At 37.3% G+C, this 16,383-nt stretch overlaps 1 protein-coding gene across 2 annotated transcripts in view; it reads left to right on the plus strand.

Annotated features, from left to right (window-relative positions):
* Positions 1-16,124, plus strand: part of LOC127442642 (enhancer of polycomb homolog 1-like) — a 56,384-nt gene extending 40,260 nt beyond the window's left edge. For both annotated transcript variants that reach the window (XM_051700819.1, XM_051700818.1), the window contains 11 exons: positions 6,164-6,370; positions 6,480-6,628; positions 7,525-7,669; positions 9,147-9,302; positions 9,545-9,634; positions 9,747-9,895; positions 10,228-10,577; positions 11,731-11,852; positions 13,377-13,509; positions 13,650-13,974; positions 14,796-16,124. In XM_051700819.1, the coding sequence (XP_051556779.1) occupies positions 6,164-6,370; positions 6,480-6,628; positions 7,525-7,669; positions 9,147-9,302; positions 9,545-9,634; positions 9,747-9,895; positions 10,228-10,577; positions 11,731-11,852; positions 13,377-13,509; positions 13,650-13,974; positions 14,796-14,868 (1,899 nt within the window). In that variant the 3' untranslated portion in view covers positions 14,869-16,124. The remainder of the gene's footprint in view (positions 1-6,163; positions 6,371-6,479; positions 6,629-7,524; positions 7,670-9,146; positions 9,303-9,544; positions 9,635-9,746; positions 9,896-10,227; positions 10,578-11,730; positions 11,853-13,376; positions 13,510-13,649; positions 13,975-14,795) is intronic.
* The last annotated feature ends 259 nt before the right edge of the window (positions 16,125-16,383 follow it).

Genomic DNA, 16,383 nt, shown 5'->3' on the forward strand with positions numbered 1-16,383 from the left:
TGAGTAACACCAAAAACATCACTGTAAATTGTAGCAAAACCACCTCCTCGACCCTTCAGATGAGGCTCATTTTTATAAGAATAACCTGGGGGAGTAGATTCATTTAAACTAATATATTCATCTGGTTTAAGACAGGTTTCAGTCAAACAGAGCACATCCAAAATATGATCTGTAATAATTTAATTTACAATTAGTGCTTTGGTTGAAATAGATCTAATGTAGCCCTATCTCTATATGATGTTTATCTTAAATATATATAAAAAAAAATTTTCCCCCTAAGTTTGACCTTAAACATTTTTCAATATGATTTAGTGAGGTGTTTGTGTTTGGTAGTTTGGGGAACAGACATGGTCTCTATATGATATTTAGGTAATACAGTCTCTGTTTTGTAGTTTATGTGACATGTGATGTCTCAAAGCAGCTAGCAGACGTTCGGATTAGCCAGTTTGTCTGCTTCCTGACCTGGGCCCCAGTTTCAAATACTATCACTATTAAGACTATGAGCCAAATTACTAGAGAGGAGAGTGGCACCTTCTCTGGCGGGATGGAGTCCGTCTCTCTTTAGCTGGTCAGGTCTACCCCAAATATGAATATGTGAATATGCCACCGAGACGTCACCCAAACGGGGGCCACCCTGTGGAGGCTCTTCAGCCTGAACCAAACTGTATGTGTTGCTCACTGTACTACCCGCATCCGAAACAGTATCTACCAGCTTCTCTTTCTCACTGGCCTACAGGAGCATTCGAATGAGGGTCTCTTACTCATTAATCGTCTCCATCAGCCTGACTAATTCCTTACATTTATCACATGTGAATCCCTCAGTGCTGACAGAATAAGCTATAGTAAACACGTGGCATGGAATGCAGCAAGCAATAATATGAGCGGATGCCATGACTGACCACAATTGTTTGTTGTTGTTGGTTGTTCCTGAGCAGCGAGGGTTTGAGATCAACGTGAATCCCTCACGCAGTTGTGTGTTATGGTTGTTCTGGATAAGCGGTGCTTTGAGATCGATGCAATAATCCGTGTAACACAAAGAAAACGGGTGCGCGCTGTAAAATGCACTGTTTAATTCCGATAAAAATAGAAAGCGGATACACGTGGAAAAATGCACGTAGTTGAATCGCGATGAGAATAATGCGGGGGAAACCTGATGCATGCTAAAAAATGGCAGATATTAAAGATTAAAATCTGAAAACTGATAGAAAAGCATGCTTAAAAAAAACAACAACAAAAAACTAGCAGGCTACAAACACAGACTCGAGCTAGGCAACAGGAAGTGACGTCAACCCAAGTGTGCGTGTATACACGTTGTATACAATTGCTGTTTTTGTAATGCACATTCATCAAATTTTAGTAATTTATTTGCACACAAAGAAATTTATATTTTAGGAAGAAGGAAATAACAGTACGCTGAACAGTAAGGAAACTGGTCTTCGAACAGTTTGAAAAGCACCTTATATTAAAGGTGCATCCTACCCCCGTATAAGGCCTCCGGAGACAGCTTTTTCCTGGTTTCGGACGCAGACTTGAAGTTGCGCTCATGCGGATCCAGCAATCTCCTGACAGTTTAAACGGCCTGGATCGCCTGCTTGGATTGTCGTCATGATTTGGGAATCAGAGGAACTTTTGATCCTGTTACTGAAGTTATTGATACTGGCTGATGGAATACGGAAGATAGTAGATGAGCGCTCGATGGGAAGAAACCGCTGGATTTTCGTGAGGTTCGTGAATGACATCTGTTTAAATGAGATATCTGCATATTTGCAAACAGTAAATAATACAAGTTTTATTGATATTTGCCTTATCATTAGAAAAGTTACAGGGAACTGTTGAGGAGAGACTGTTAGAATACGTGCTTTAAAGGTAAATAAATGAGCGCTCCACAGGATGCTGGATCTGCTAAAGTTGTGTGAGGTTGGTTTATTACATCTGTTTAAATGAGATGTGCATATTTGCAGAGGGTATATGATATTAGTTTTATTAATATTTGCCTTTTTATCATTAGACAAGACAATTGAATGTTACAGGAAACTGTTGAGGAGAGAGAGGTAGAATGAAACAGGCGAGCACTTTAACACTGAGCTCAAATGCGTCTGCCGCGACTCTGATATGTGGATTGCTTAAATGACACTGTGTTGCACACCGGCCTATTATTGTATTAACATGACACGTAACAACAAAATGAACCATGACTGGTAGTTTACATGTCTCATTCACTTCACATGCAAGTAGGCGATTTTTGGTCCCCTCAAGAAAAAAAAAACAGCCAAATGGGAAAATTTATTGGCCGATGCCAATAATTAAAGTTAGAATATCGGCGAGATATGAGTTGACCACTGATGATGGTGGTGGGCGCCATCATTCTCTTGATGGTCTTCAGGGTCAATGGTGTAAAGTGTTTCTCTTTAACTGAGGAGGTGCTGCATAGGGGTGTAACGGTTCAAATTTGTCACGGTTCGGCATTTACCATGTTCAGAAAAAAAATTACTACTTCCAAATTCAAATTAAAAATACTGTATTTGGTAACAAACATTTCAACAGGTTGGTCCTTAAAAAAAAAAAAATCATGGTTTTAATGGGCTACAGTAACCATAGTTTGATCATGGTATTTGTAGTAAAAACATAGTAACCACAAAATCAGGATGGTTACTTTCATAGTACAATATATAGTAAAACCATGGTTACTATGGCTTTACAGTATTACTGTTATAAAACCATGGTTAATTGTATCAAAACCATGATTTCTGCTAAAGTCTTAGTTACTTTAGTCATGATTACTACAATATTATTATAGTAAAACCCTGGTTAATTTTCTTTAGGGACCTTAACTAAAAAAAACATCTCTAATTGTTAAATCAACAAAGTGCATTTTAAACTCAACAAATATTCAATGTTCGGAAGCTGTACATCACTATAGAAGGAACCTTGCTGTTAAAATGGATATGAGAAGGGTGTCGTGGCTTTATGCTGAAATCCCACATCTTCATCAGTGGAGTATGGCAACTAGGGCTGCAACTAACGATTATTTTGATAATCGACTAATCTAACGATTATTAGAACGATTATTCGACTATTCAGCTTGTGCCCCGACTTAAAAGGTTGTATTAAACGTGTTTGCTAACAATAAAGAGGACAAAATCATCTTTTAAAAATACCTCTAAATGACATTAAATTAAAGGGAAAAAATACTTTTTATGTTTAATTCAGTAAAAAGTTCACTACAAAAAAATCCTATTGTTATCAAGTGTTTTTTTTGTTTTTTTTTTGTCAAAATCCTTAAAACAAGACACATTTACTTGAAGTAACATAAGATATTTAGACTTGCTTTAAGAGAATGTGTCTTATATATAAAATACACTTATATTTATGTGTTTTTTCACTTGGTTATACTTCTGCGAGTGCAGTAAAGACAAAATACACTTGTATTCAAGATATATTCCCTAAAAGCAAGTCTAAATATCTTATATGCTGCTTCTCAGGTGAAATGTATTTTATTTATTTATTTTATTTGTTTTTTTGTTTTTTTTAAAGGATTTTTAGATATTTAAAATATTTGTATTTTTAATATTATATTCAACATTCTCCGATTAAAAAAAAATAAATTCTTCAGCAGTATAGCTGCTAAAGTAAATGTACGTTGTTTTAAAGGAGTTTTAGATATTTATATTGGAAAACAAGCCAAAACAAAAACAAAAAAAAATGTTTTTTTTTTTTTGCAGTGTATAATGGGCAAAGACTACCCTCTCTCTCACCTTTTTGTTCACTTCAATCCGTCTTTAACTCACAAAAAACTCTCTCTTATTAATAAAGCTGCGTTTTGCCAGTTTTCTTCACGATAAGAAATGCAGTGACACATATATTATGATTCAATAAGTTGCCATCGCGTTATAATCTAGCTGAATTTAGCGCGCGCACTCGAGGGATGAGCGTCCCCGCAACAGAGTGTACCTCATCCGGGTGCAGTTTTAATCTCTCCCCTTTAGATTGGGACACTTCGCGCAACTCATAGAAGAGGCGCTGACCGCACAGAGAAATGCCAGTTTCCTTATTTTAACTTTAATAAAGCTATAACGCATTAAATAGAATTGCATTAAAGATGTAATGCCGGGGTGTTTCCTTTAAAGACGCTCGACACGCAAGTTTTGCTTAAGCTGAGCGTCAGCTCCGGCTCTGCTTATTCCACAACGAGAGTGCTTCTATATTTACTTATTTTGTATTTTTGCATTATAATTCCCTCATACTTTGCAATCTACATCACCTGAAGCTGTTTGGAAAGTTTAGAGTGCGTCTGGACTGTGAGATGTATTTTCTTCCTCTCCTCAGTCAGGCGCGAGCTGCAGTACTGCTCTTGTGTGCAATCATTAGAGTTTCATATGATTTTGTTACGTTAAGATGAAACAACTATTCGACACGAAAATTTGATAAAATTGTCTAATGTTGACTAATCGTTTCAGCCCTAATGGCAACATAACTTCATGGCAATGAACACCAAGCGTTTTAGTTATTGTTTCATGCATGTCTGAATTGGCATTTTGTGCCTGCTTAAAAACGGGAGTATGTGCCGTTTCGTCTCACCTGCGGCTCTCTCCGGGTGATATCGGTGTAAATGATTATCGATGTATTGAGCAAATGATATGTTCATTTTGCAAGACTCTGGGAAAGCAAGATTGTGTTACTACTCTCACTCACTTGTGTTCATTAAAGGGTTGTTTAAAGGAGTTACATTGTCTAGCACTGGTGCTGGTGGAGTTTACCCTTTTCAACTCTGGGAACTGAGTCCGAAATTGACCCTTGCTAAGCCCCACTTTAAAAGCATTTCTGACCAATCCTATCTTAGCAGCTGTTGCTGTCTGCCATTTTGCTTTTTTCCAACAAGAGTCTACGGGAGTAATGTGTGTTTGAGCAGTTTTAAGCACAATTTTATAGAAATTATCAAAAAAAAAAAAAAAAAAAAAATTGTTTCTGGTTAACATAAAAAAATTCTAAATGTAAATCTTGAGGAGGGCATGCTATGGAATCAACGGAGTTAGCCCTCATTCACAAATGAACTTGTAAAACATCAGCAAAGACACCTACATTTGCTCCAAGGTATATTAAAGCATACAACTTGGCGTTAATTAACTTATGATCCAGGTCTTAGCAAAGGCGATAGTAAATTAAGTTCACAGAATTATAGTGTGTTATGAGTAGTTTTGTTCACTTACATCTAATGTTATCAGGTGTGTGATCGCTATCAAATGACACATTTCTATTTTCAAGTGACCGTGATAATCATTTGCCTCAGTTCTGATTCAGTCTCCACAGTTTTCAGTCAAATTACTGTATAATTTAGCAGTTTCTTTTACAAAAAGCATCAGATAAATATGCTTTAAAATGTCACTCTTCATTCCAGCCCACATAAGAATATTATCAATTCCCTTTGAGAATATTTAGCCAAGTATCGTGCCGTTCAAGGCAATCTCCTATTCATTCCTATAGGAAGTTCTGCAAAGATTGTCCGTGATCAACGGTAACCAAGAAGGGTGGAGCTTAACGAAGGATCTATTTTCAATGAGGAAACATTTTATATATAACCTTGCATTGTTAAAGGAATATTCTGGGTTATTTCCAAATTGATGTCTGATATTCATTTCTATATCAGTAATGCTGTCTATTATTTGGAACCTTAAATTTTTTTTTTAAACCATTTTTGGACACAGTACAGGCTGTAGCAAGCATTGTAACATGGACCTTAATTTTCACATTGTTTGAATGAGAACGTTGGCCAAGACTGAATATTAGATACATTTTTAAAACAGTTGCAGCCCTAAAAACAACTTTTAAATCAAATAACTGTTTCTAAGCTTCCCTAACATTTTTCTGTAAGGACATGGAGGAGGTTGATATGTAATAGATCGATTATATGGGTCATCCTGTTATTATGCTGGCAACATTGACTTGTTGTTAGCTCCATTGTGTTAGGTGCAAAATCTACTGCCAGCCTAATTAATGTATAATACACATTTTCTCTCTTCAAATGTGTTTGGGTAATTTTGACTATCATTTTTTGATGCTTGTAAAAGACTGAAGTATTCCTTTCTGGTTGTATGTTGCTGTTTTTTGTCTTTCCAGCAATTGCTAACATTCAAAATTTCTCTCTCACTCTCTTTCTGTCTGTCAGCCGGTGTCTCTGCAGGAGGCCAAGCTCTTGTTGAAGGAGGATGATGAATTGATAAAGGAGGTGTTTGAGTACTGGAGCAGGAAAAGGAAAGCCTGTCAGAGTGGCTCTTTCATCCCTGTTGTCAAACAGGAGAAGCGTGACAACTCCAGCACCAGTGACCCCTACATTGCCTTCAGACGCAGGACTGAGAAGATGCAGACCAGAAAGGTAAGAAGGCAATGCTCAACAGGAAGTGCCGCACATCTGTGTATTGGCCCTACTTGCGGAGTAACAGAAGAAAATGTTTATAGACAAGTTATCTTCCTCTCACCTGCAGAATCGTAAGAATGATGAAGCTTCTTACGAGAAGATGCTGAAGCTGCGTAGGGACCTGAGCCGAGCTGTTACAATCCTGGAGATGATCAAGAGGCGAGAGAAGAGCAAAAGAGAGTTGTTGCACCTCACGCTTGAGATCGTAGAGAAGAGGTACACCCACATAATGTGCCTTCTCGATTTGCTCCCACAGTTATGATAAACCTGAAATATCTATTTTAAAGACCACATGAAGTGCAGAGGATTTCCCAATATATTGAAGGTCTCCTCTCCCTTTTTTTTTTAAATATCCAGTTACCTTTAGTTTATGTCCTAGCCATGAACTATGATTTGTTATTTGCTAGTTTGGTGCAGGTGATAGAGCTCATTTTTGAGTGCGTACGATTGGACATATCTGTTTAGTACAGGATGAGTCATCTGTATTTTTGGTCAGTCTTTACTGAGAGACTGTTCATTTTATCTATCATTATCTACTAAAGTTGATGACTTTAAAGCTAAAAGACATGTCCTAAAAGCCACAAAGCTTCAAGTTTTTTAAAGCTCACAAAGTTCTGTCTTTTAAATTCCAGTTCTAGAAACAGTAATTAAATAAAATATAAAATCTTGAAGTCATGGAAATATACATTTTATGTTAAAATTAAAAACATTTCTTAACTTGCTCTGAGTAAAAACTCTATAAAAGGCTTTTTAAAAATCCTTATCCACTAATCACAAGTTTAACCCCGTAAACTCTATGGAGCCGATTTGTCATTTGTCTTTGAGCTTGCTTGGCTGAATAATCCAATGTTATATCTTTGATGCCTAGAACAAAATATGCCATCCAGCTGGAAAAGCTTGCTTAACAAATTCTGAAAAATAAGAATTTTTGGCAGTTAGTCCACAGTATGTGTGAATGGTGAGCTTTTAAATTTGAGTGTTAAAAATTACAGGTGGCAGCCCAGAAATGCACCAAAGTACAAGGGGTTAAAATTCTTGTGGTGTGGGAATCCTGTTATTCTGTATTAGGTTGATTCACACAGAAGTCTGAGACCATGATTTGTATGTTTCAGGAACAGCATGGCTGATTTTGGAGGGGAGGTGATGGCAGAGGTTCTGGCTCAGAGAGCTCTGGAGAAGCCCGTCATCCCGCTGATACCAATCACCAACAGCACCCAGTACAGACACACAGAGCACGACCGGGACTACAAGAGCAAGGTACACATGTACTTAGAGCTGTGTATGTCTGGGGGGAGTGGCTTCTTTTTAGCCATCAGAATTGGGGCTGCAACAACTAATCAATAACTATCGATCATGAAAATCATCGACAACGAATTTCATTATCGATTAGTTGGACATGCTCTGCCAGTGACCTCACTTTACAGCCCAGTGAAAATGTGTTGCATGATGAAACTTTTTTGAAAAATAATTGAAGCGGAAAAAACACGACCCAAGATGTCCAGCACACAAGAGCACTTTATAAACAATTCAAAGATGATCATAGTAAGCATACAGTGTAATGTGGAGCGGTTGCTGCATCAGGTGCGTTGAAAGAGGGCGTGTGCTGTTTGATGCGCTTAAGAGTGGTTTCTCTCTAGTGCATAACTTATATTTTACTGCTATTTTCTAGGTTTTATAATGTATACATGTTATGAATTCAAAATCAGGCATGTATTTCTGGGTATTTCACAAAACTGTTTGTTTTTACCACATGCAAGTCATTTTGATTAAACTCGTGCAAAATCATACCGCCATGCATTGTTTAAATGTAATCAGTCAAGCAGCTTTAATGGATGTCATGTGTGCTGGTTTTTGAAGTGTTTTAGATCATTTCTCATCATGGAACCCCATGTAATACAATGAGCACCAGATTGAGACTTTTCAGCACAAGATTGAATCTGTACTGCGTTTACAGATGATAGTTCTATGTTAAACTGTATATAATGCTGAATATAATGTATAATAATGCAAAGGGTCCTCATATTTGATAGTTCTGATAGTGCCAAATGTAATGTCTGATTTCACCTGTGAATTTATGCTATGACAACTATTATTTTACTGGATAAGCATGCACTAACCTTTATTTTTTGAAAAGAATACTTCAGAAACATGTAATCAGTGACAATATAGTTTTAAAACTTACAATATTAATTTAATATACTTAAAATGTTTGTAATTTGTGACCGTGTACAAGCATATGTATCTAACATAATTATGTATTTTTCAGCTGGGCAGAATTATTAATATTTCTATTCTGGTGTCACAATTGCCCCCTGCTGGGCTTTTTTATTTTTTTATTTTATTTTGTCCCACTCCATCCCTGATGGATCATTTTACTCTTTAATAAACAATACTTTTAAGTTTTACAAGTAAAGGAAATGAACTGTTTTGCATATGTCCTGAAAGTAATAATAAAAAAATCAAACATAAATATTCAGGCTTTATTCAAAGTTTTGTGAGGTATAGAATCGTTCAGTACAGTAAACCAAACCCAATCCTTACGCGCTTTATCATTTCTGTTGCTTATAAAATAACATTTTACTAAAATACAGAATTTTGTTATTCGTCCGATTAATCGAATAAATATTTGAAGATTAATTGGTTATCAAAATAATCGTTAGTTGCAGCCCATATCATAATATTTCTCTGTACTGCAATTTTCAAATGTGTTTTTGAATCTGTTGTGTGGCTGTAGGTGGATAAGCCAGAGGTTGTACGGCAGAAGAGGAAGTATGAGAAGAAGGCAAAGCCGTTGCCCTTGGCAGGCTCCGCCCACTCAGGCCTAGCTGTTTTTAACGCTAAAGACCTCAATCAGTATGACTTTCCCAGCTCAGATGACGAACCCTCCCAGGTACACACAACATGAAATGTAAACTGTTATTTCAAAGAAAATACTTTTATCCCCCACAATTAATTCTCTATGTGAAGTAAGTCCTCTCCTAACTTTCTTTTTCCACTTTGAAATGGATCACATTATGGAGGAAAAATTGGTTTCTAATGCAGTTTCATGTTAACACAAAATCACTAAGCAGAAATTGAGGATTCACATGAATTGCTTAACTCCATATGTCTTGCTCTTTCTCACACCTCCAGATGTTCTCTGGTTCTTCAGAGGTTGAGGAGGAGAATGATCCAGATGGTGTGTTTGCCTTCCGGAGGAGAACAGGCTGTCAATATCATGCTGTAAGTTCTGCACCATCGTCATTCACATCAAATAGAGTAGAGATGTTGTCTCATCCAATGTATTTCTGCATCTAGTATGTGATTAGTAAATTACTGTCTCTTTCTCTCACAGGTGCGTTCAGGACCCACAGGGGATTGGCCCTGGACAGACCCAACTGAGGGCGGGATAGGAGATGTGCGGTATCGCTATTCTCTCACCATGCTCACGGTGCCACGGCGATGCCTGGGATTGGCACGGCGGCGAGTAGGCAGAGGGGGCAGGTGAGTTAAGCCCCTTGCCCTTTTAGATCCAGTAATTATAATACTTACCCATTCATGGTTAAGGGTATAATGCACTATAACACAACACTTGAAGTTTGGTGTTGATATCTGTTCATGGTAACTTGAAAGAATATGTTAAGTATTATATTGTTGCATGTTTTCATAATAAACCTTATTATACAATATGGTATTTGTGGTAATTTTTTATGAGGCTTTATGAATGCATTATAAATAATTTAAGAGTATATAAAGGTTAGAAAGTGTTAAAATATTAAAACTGATACTCAGAGCTGAATTGATTATATCTTCCCCTCTCTCATGTCTGTGTAAAGGGTGTTATTGGACCGAGCCCACTCTGATTGGGATTCTGTGTATCATGGGCTGGACCCGGATTCCCCCGTGTTCCCCTCACTATCTCCCAGCCCGCTGCCCAGCACGGATACCTCACACATCAGCACAGATACCTCTGCCCCCTCCTCATCTCCACTTGACCTCACACAACTCCTGCTCAACATCAAAGCCTGTCGCTGGAGGCATTTCAAGCCTCGGACAGCACCGCCAGACGATCCCGACAATCCTGAGCACTGGTCCACAAGGAGACCCCGTCGAGGCTTCCTCATCCGCCCAATCAGCACGCTTCGAACACGGGGAGGCCCCGCCTTCAGCCGACCACCTGCACCGGGTGAGTTCTCCTGATCCCATACTATTACTGCTACTTGTTTCCATCTGTGTTAGTAAGATATCTTTATTAGTGGTGCATGCGAAGGCAAGCATTGCAATTACAAATACTCATACTTTGAGTTGGGGGTTTGTTTAAATCCCTGTTGCCAAGTATTATTAATCCTTAGAGCGTAGCTTTTTTTTTTTTATGTTGTGGACATAAATGATACCTCAAATGGTGCGGCTGGTTGAGGAAAGCTCAAAAGGAAGTGGGAGCCCTGATTATTTCTAAATGATTCAACGTGAGTATAGTCCAAATGCTAATGACTTTCTTTTGCGGAAGGGAAAAAAGGAAAAATTCAATACAATGGCCACTTAAGAAAAAGCGGTGTCATGTAAACAAAATATTTGTCATGTAAGAGAAAGCTGTTTAACACGCATATGCATGAACAGACCGGATTATAAACGTCATAGGATAGAGCCCAACAAGTAAACACAGCGGAAAGAATTCAACATTTCTGGGACTATAGTAGGGAAGAGCACATACACTATAAACTATACCCATTTTTTACACACCAATGTAAAATATCAACTGTCCCTCATGTTTGTTTATATGCGTTTGTGCATTGGGTGAATCTCAGATTTTGACGTGAAAGGGAAGCACCAGTATTGCAGCGCAATTCCGCTGCAGGTCACGAAAGTTAAGGAAAAAAACCTGGCAACAACTCAGCAATGGCGAATAAAATGGCGAAAGTCTTCTTTTGATGCCACATTTGTTATTTACACAAGCTTCGCAGGGAAATGACATGGCTGTGGAGAAAGCTGCTTACTGACCGAGCCGCATGTATACAGGAGTAAGGAGCACAGTACATTTAAAGGGGATCACTGCTTTCTCGCAATAACCCGCTTTCTGGTGTCCATGTAAACTAAAATGTAGTCAGTGTCAGTGTATAGTGATTCCTCTTTCATGTAGCAAAAAAGGACACCAAAGAATTTCAAAATTTTTGCATACGACTCGTGCATCATATACTCTTCTAAAAGTGGATATTTGTTTTTGTAGACAATCACATTATAAGTTAAGTAATCAAGTAGAAGTGTTCAGTACAGTTCAAGTAACTGCTGTGAACCTGTGAAGTTAATATTCTGACCTTTTCCCTATCTGTGTGCTCCTGCAGCTTTCAACGCTGAGCAGTACCAGCAACACCAGGAGCAGCTCGCACTGATGCAGAAACAACAACTTGAACAGGTCCAACTACAGCAGCAGACCGGCAGCACAGCAGTCACAAACAACCCACAAGTGAGCGTTCTGTACAGAAACATTACCCATGTCCTTTCAGTGGGAAAGATACTGTGCTTGGCTGCATCAACCTTAAAAAAAAAAAAAAAAACCTGTCACAGCTCACCTTGTGATGGGCGCTTTCGAAGCATGCTTCATGAAGCTTCAAAACCTTTACGAATCATTTGTTTCTAACCAATGCTTCGGAGTATGTATCAAACTGGCAAAATCACATGAGTTCACCAAACAAGGTTTAGTTACGTCATGCTGTTGATCCCAGAGTGAAATCCTGAATATGTATAAAATGCAGGCTGTACTGATCTCGAGTCAGTTTAGAAATTACTAAGGTCTATAAAATCAGGCTGATACAAACAAGAGTTGCTGATTTGAATTCAGTCATTTTAATTTCCCTGTCTATCACCTTTAGTTGTGTTCCCAAAAGGAAAAAAAATCTAAATGTTGTGCTTAGAAGATAAATTTGAAAGAGACAGATATTTTGTGATATTTAAAGCAATTTATTTGTTTTACAAAAACTCTATTATTTGACTGTAATGCACCTTAACTTTTTCAAATGTTTATTGCACATCTGTCAAAGCATAAATATTTTTCACATTTGTTTATACAAAAAAATGTATTTTTTTTTAAATAGATAAAAAATATTGTTTGGTATTAAAATAATTTTAAATAGTGATCATAAAGGCAGGCAAACTTGCATATGAAGGTCAACATATTTAGCAAAGATTGATCTGTTTATTCCAGGGTATTGTAGATAACCATGACATACAGGGCAGTAAAACATTTCCAATACTTTGTGTCAGTGTAGCTGAATTTAACTCGAGTCTTTCCATTGCATTTACATGTATGTGACCAGCAGATGTCCTCAGCATGCAGTATTTCAAAGAGCTTCAAAACAGTGACTCATTTTCTGAAGCAATTGGTTCAGTTGACTCAAAGTTTTGGAAAGCTTAGTTTCTGCCATCACTACACTCACCATTGCAGATGCCATTCACATTCTAATTCCTATGAAAGGATAAAGTGTGTCTCATTTTATTTGGATATTTAAATGGGGCAGGGCTGTTGTCAGGGGGTAACAATGGGGAATATTTCTCAGGCAATTTAAAGAGGTGGTATAGCCTGTTCACTGTGGCTAGAGAAGAGGGAGCCCACCCATAAAAAAAATAAAAAAAACACTTACTATTTTGTAGTGTGGTATTTCTAGTCATGGAAAATGAGAATTGCCTAAATGCGTGTGAAGACATTTGGTTTTCCTGAAAAATAGTGTAACAATGTCATAAAACTGTATGACCATGTCTTATAAGTTGAGTTGGCAATGGAGAACTGGTTTTTTTTTTTTTTTTTTTTTTTTTAAATACCACAACTAAATTATTTTAAATACTTTCAGTTCCATTAGTGGTTCCACAATATTGAAAGACTCTTACCATGTTTCCTGCAGCGCTACTCAGCTTTGGGTGAACTTACTAAATTTACACCACAAAGCATACAGAGCAGTCGGATTGGAATTCATATTTTCTTTTCTTTCTCCAGAGTATAGTGTCAAAGACGATAGACGCTGCCAGTGCTCAGTTTGCTGCCTCTGCGCTGGTGACCCCTGACCAGCTGATGGCACTAAAAAGTAAAGAGGAGGGAGTTGGTGTCAATGGAGTCGTCTCTGCTTCTGGTTAGTCTCCCAGGAAACTGTACACTTCATAGTATTTGTTTTCATTTTTATCTCATTCAGCACACACAAAATGTATATTATACATGAATTATAAGAGCTCCTAAAGGTTTATTTTATTTTATTTTTTTATTACTTTGCAGGTGTCTATAAGGGTTTACATTACACAAGCTCTGCAGGGTCCATCCATCCGTCTGCTGGCCCTATCTCCACCTCATCCCCCTCCCCTTCTGCCACCACTAACAACGGAACCTCCTCGACCAATCATCACGTCAGTACGACCGGCCCTGCCCCTGCTCAAGCACTGATGGGCGGGGCTGTGAGAGTGAGCGTTTCCTCACCAGCAGGCACCTTGAGTGTGCAACAGCTGCTCACTGTTCCCACCTCTGCCCTAAAACTTGCTGCCAATGCTAACAGACCCATCCCTAAGGTCACCACAGGGTCAACTACCCTCGACATGGGGCTTAGGTGAGACGGAGTATTTGTGTGGTGTAAAAAGAATATTCCAGGTTAAATCGTAGTCAACATGAAATTTAAAATGTGCTTTCTTAATATACATTCTTGGTCTTTTTAGCAATGATTCATTGGTGCATTCAGGGCTCTAAAGTGTGAGCGTTTTACTTGCATGTAGGAGTGAATATAACCGTGTGAATGTGGAAAATTATTTGTGAGTGACAGCTGATCAGACACCCTAATTTATGAAATTAGATTGTGTTGTACCATCAGATTATAAACTCTCCAATGCATTTTAACCTCATAAGCAACTTACTTAGTGGTGGGATAGTTATTTTTGCATTAAAAGCGCAGTTTGCTTTTATTATTTACTAGGTTTTTATTTAATGTATTAATGTTGAATTTAGGATACAATGGATATTTGGTTTAAATGATGGTTCCTCTGACAAAAAAAAACAATGCAGTTTCAGAGCAAATGCATAATTCTCAATACATATTTCAAATATTACTAACAGACTGAGAAATATTAGATATAATTTTACCCTACCTCATCGGCTGCTTTTCATGATCCAAGTCCTACCCTACTTTTTTCCCTTTAAATATCCTGTTTCAATAGAAAATGTCTTGTAGAAGTAAATGGTTGTAAATATTTTTTCAAAGCCTCTTTCGACGACATCTGTGGCATGCTGCTGTTGATTACTACGCAAAAAAGTGTTGTAGTGTGATTGTTTTATTTGCCTTTTTTGTGTAATTTACCAGTTTATCAAATTAATAGATTGAATTTGAAGTCACCTGATTTGTTTGGAAAATGTTCATTAATCCAGTTTGTCTTGCAGGGAAAATCACGATCAAGAAAAACCTCCCTTAAACAGTCTTGCAGACAACACAGTCGCCATGGAGGTTACGTAGCCCCGCCCCTTGAACTCTCACACCACCCCTCAATCGAGGCGTCTCCTTTAGGTGCTATGCATCGTAGCGACGCTGTTTCTCCATGGCAGCCGTTGGGACTTAATTGCAATGCTCATCTTTTTTTTTTTTTTTTTTATGTTTTTGTTACTGTTAATAAGATATCAACATCTGTAAATTATGAAATACAGAAATTATTCTATGTACATACATATTTGTAATACACCCCTTGTATATAACATTACTTGAATACAGAAATTGTTCATTTGTGATGTTTTGCACTTGGGGAAAAAAATCAGAATTTTTCATAGTTTGTGTGTGTGTGTAAGAGATTGTGAATGTTAGCTGTTTGTGTGACTGTCAGACTGTATCTGAATGTGGGTGTATGTGTCACATGCATGGTGCAAAACCTGCTGTTTTATCTATTTATTGTGAGGTGTTTACAATTTAGTTTTTTCATCAATTCTTATTTTTAATACACTGTAACCTCCTGGGTTTCTGAGCAGTGTGTGTGTGTCTGCGAGTGTAGCTAAAACCGTTTTATGTGAACATCTCTTGTTGGAAAAAGCAGCAGGGGTTTCTCTCTCACTCACTGTCTTTCTCATGTGGCTGCTCCCACTCCACTCAAGCACTATTTTTTTTTTTTGTATTTTTTTTTGTATTTTTTTAAATCAGTGCTGCTTTTGTATGTTCTAAGATTTTTTTTTTTTTTTTTCTTTTTTTTTAGCAGAATCTGATAGCCCCCTTTTTTTTTTTATTATTTTTTTTTTTTTTTTTTTTTTTTATAGGAGTTTATAAAACTTAAAATGGGTTTATTTTCATTACCTCTTATGATGACTGATTGTATGTCCCCTGTGCTGAGCAGTGAGTTTATCTGTGTGTAACACATTAATAAGGGAGAGGACTACAGTGATATCTCAGTATGTTTTTTTTTTTTTTTCATCAGCATTCCACTTTATATGAAAATAAGGAAAATGAACAAAAAATTAACTTTGTTTCCTGTAAGACTTTATGGTGGTGCCCTTCCAGTAGCGCCAGCATGAGCTCTCTTCTGTGAAGAGGACGGTACCTCACAAGGCTACTCGTAGTTGTTTGTATGTACCACAATCTGAATGCCCGTTCCAATGGCATCATCCATCTATTTTTTTTTTTTTTTTGTCCCACCTGGAAGAATGAATAATAAAAAAAAAAAATAAAAAAAAATTTATATGAAAAAAAAAAAGTTTAATAAACCCAGGGCATTAAGTGTTTGACCAGCACAGCGAGTCATTTATTTATGATGTGTGTGAATTTCTACAGCTTTTTATTTTTAAGCAAATTTCTGCACAGGCAACTGTGGACCAAAACTTATTTGCTAACTTTAGAGTGGATGTTAGTTTTTTTCCGATGGTAAAATAATTATTTCCTATCCCTGCTGAAAATAGTGTTTATTGTTGTAGTCTTTTTGAAAAATCAAATTCCTCAGCTCTGTGTTTTAGGTACATAAATAATATAGTTTGATCTATCTCTATTACTGGA

Source organism: Myxocyprinus asiaticus, chromosome 6 (assembly GCF_019703515.2).
Source record: "Myxocyprinus asiaticus isolate MX2 ecotype Aquarium Trade chromosome 6, UBuf_Myxa_2, whole genome shotgun sequence".
In the NCBI taxonomy this organism is placed as follows: domain Eukaryota; kingdom Metazoa; phylum Chordata; class Actinopteri; order Cypriniformes; family Catostomidae; genus Myxocyprinus; species Myxocyprinus asiaticus.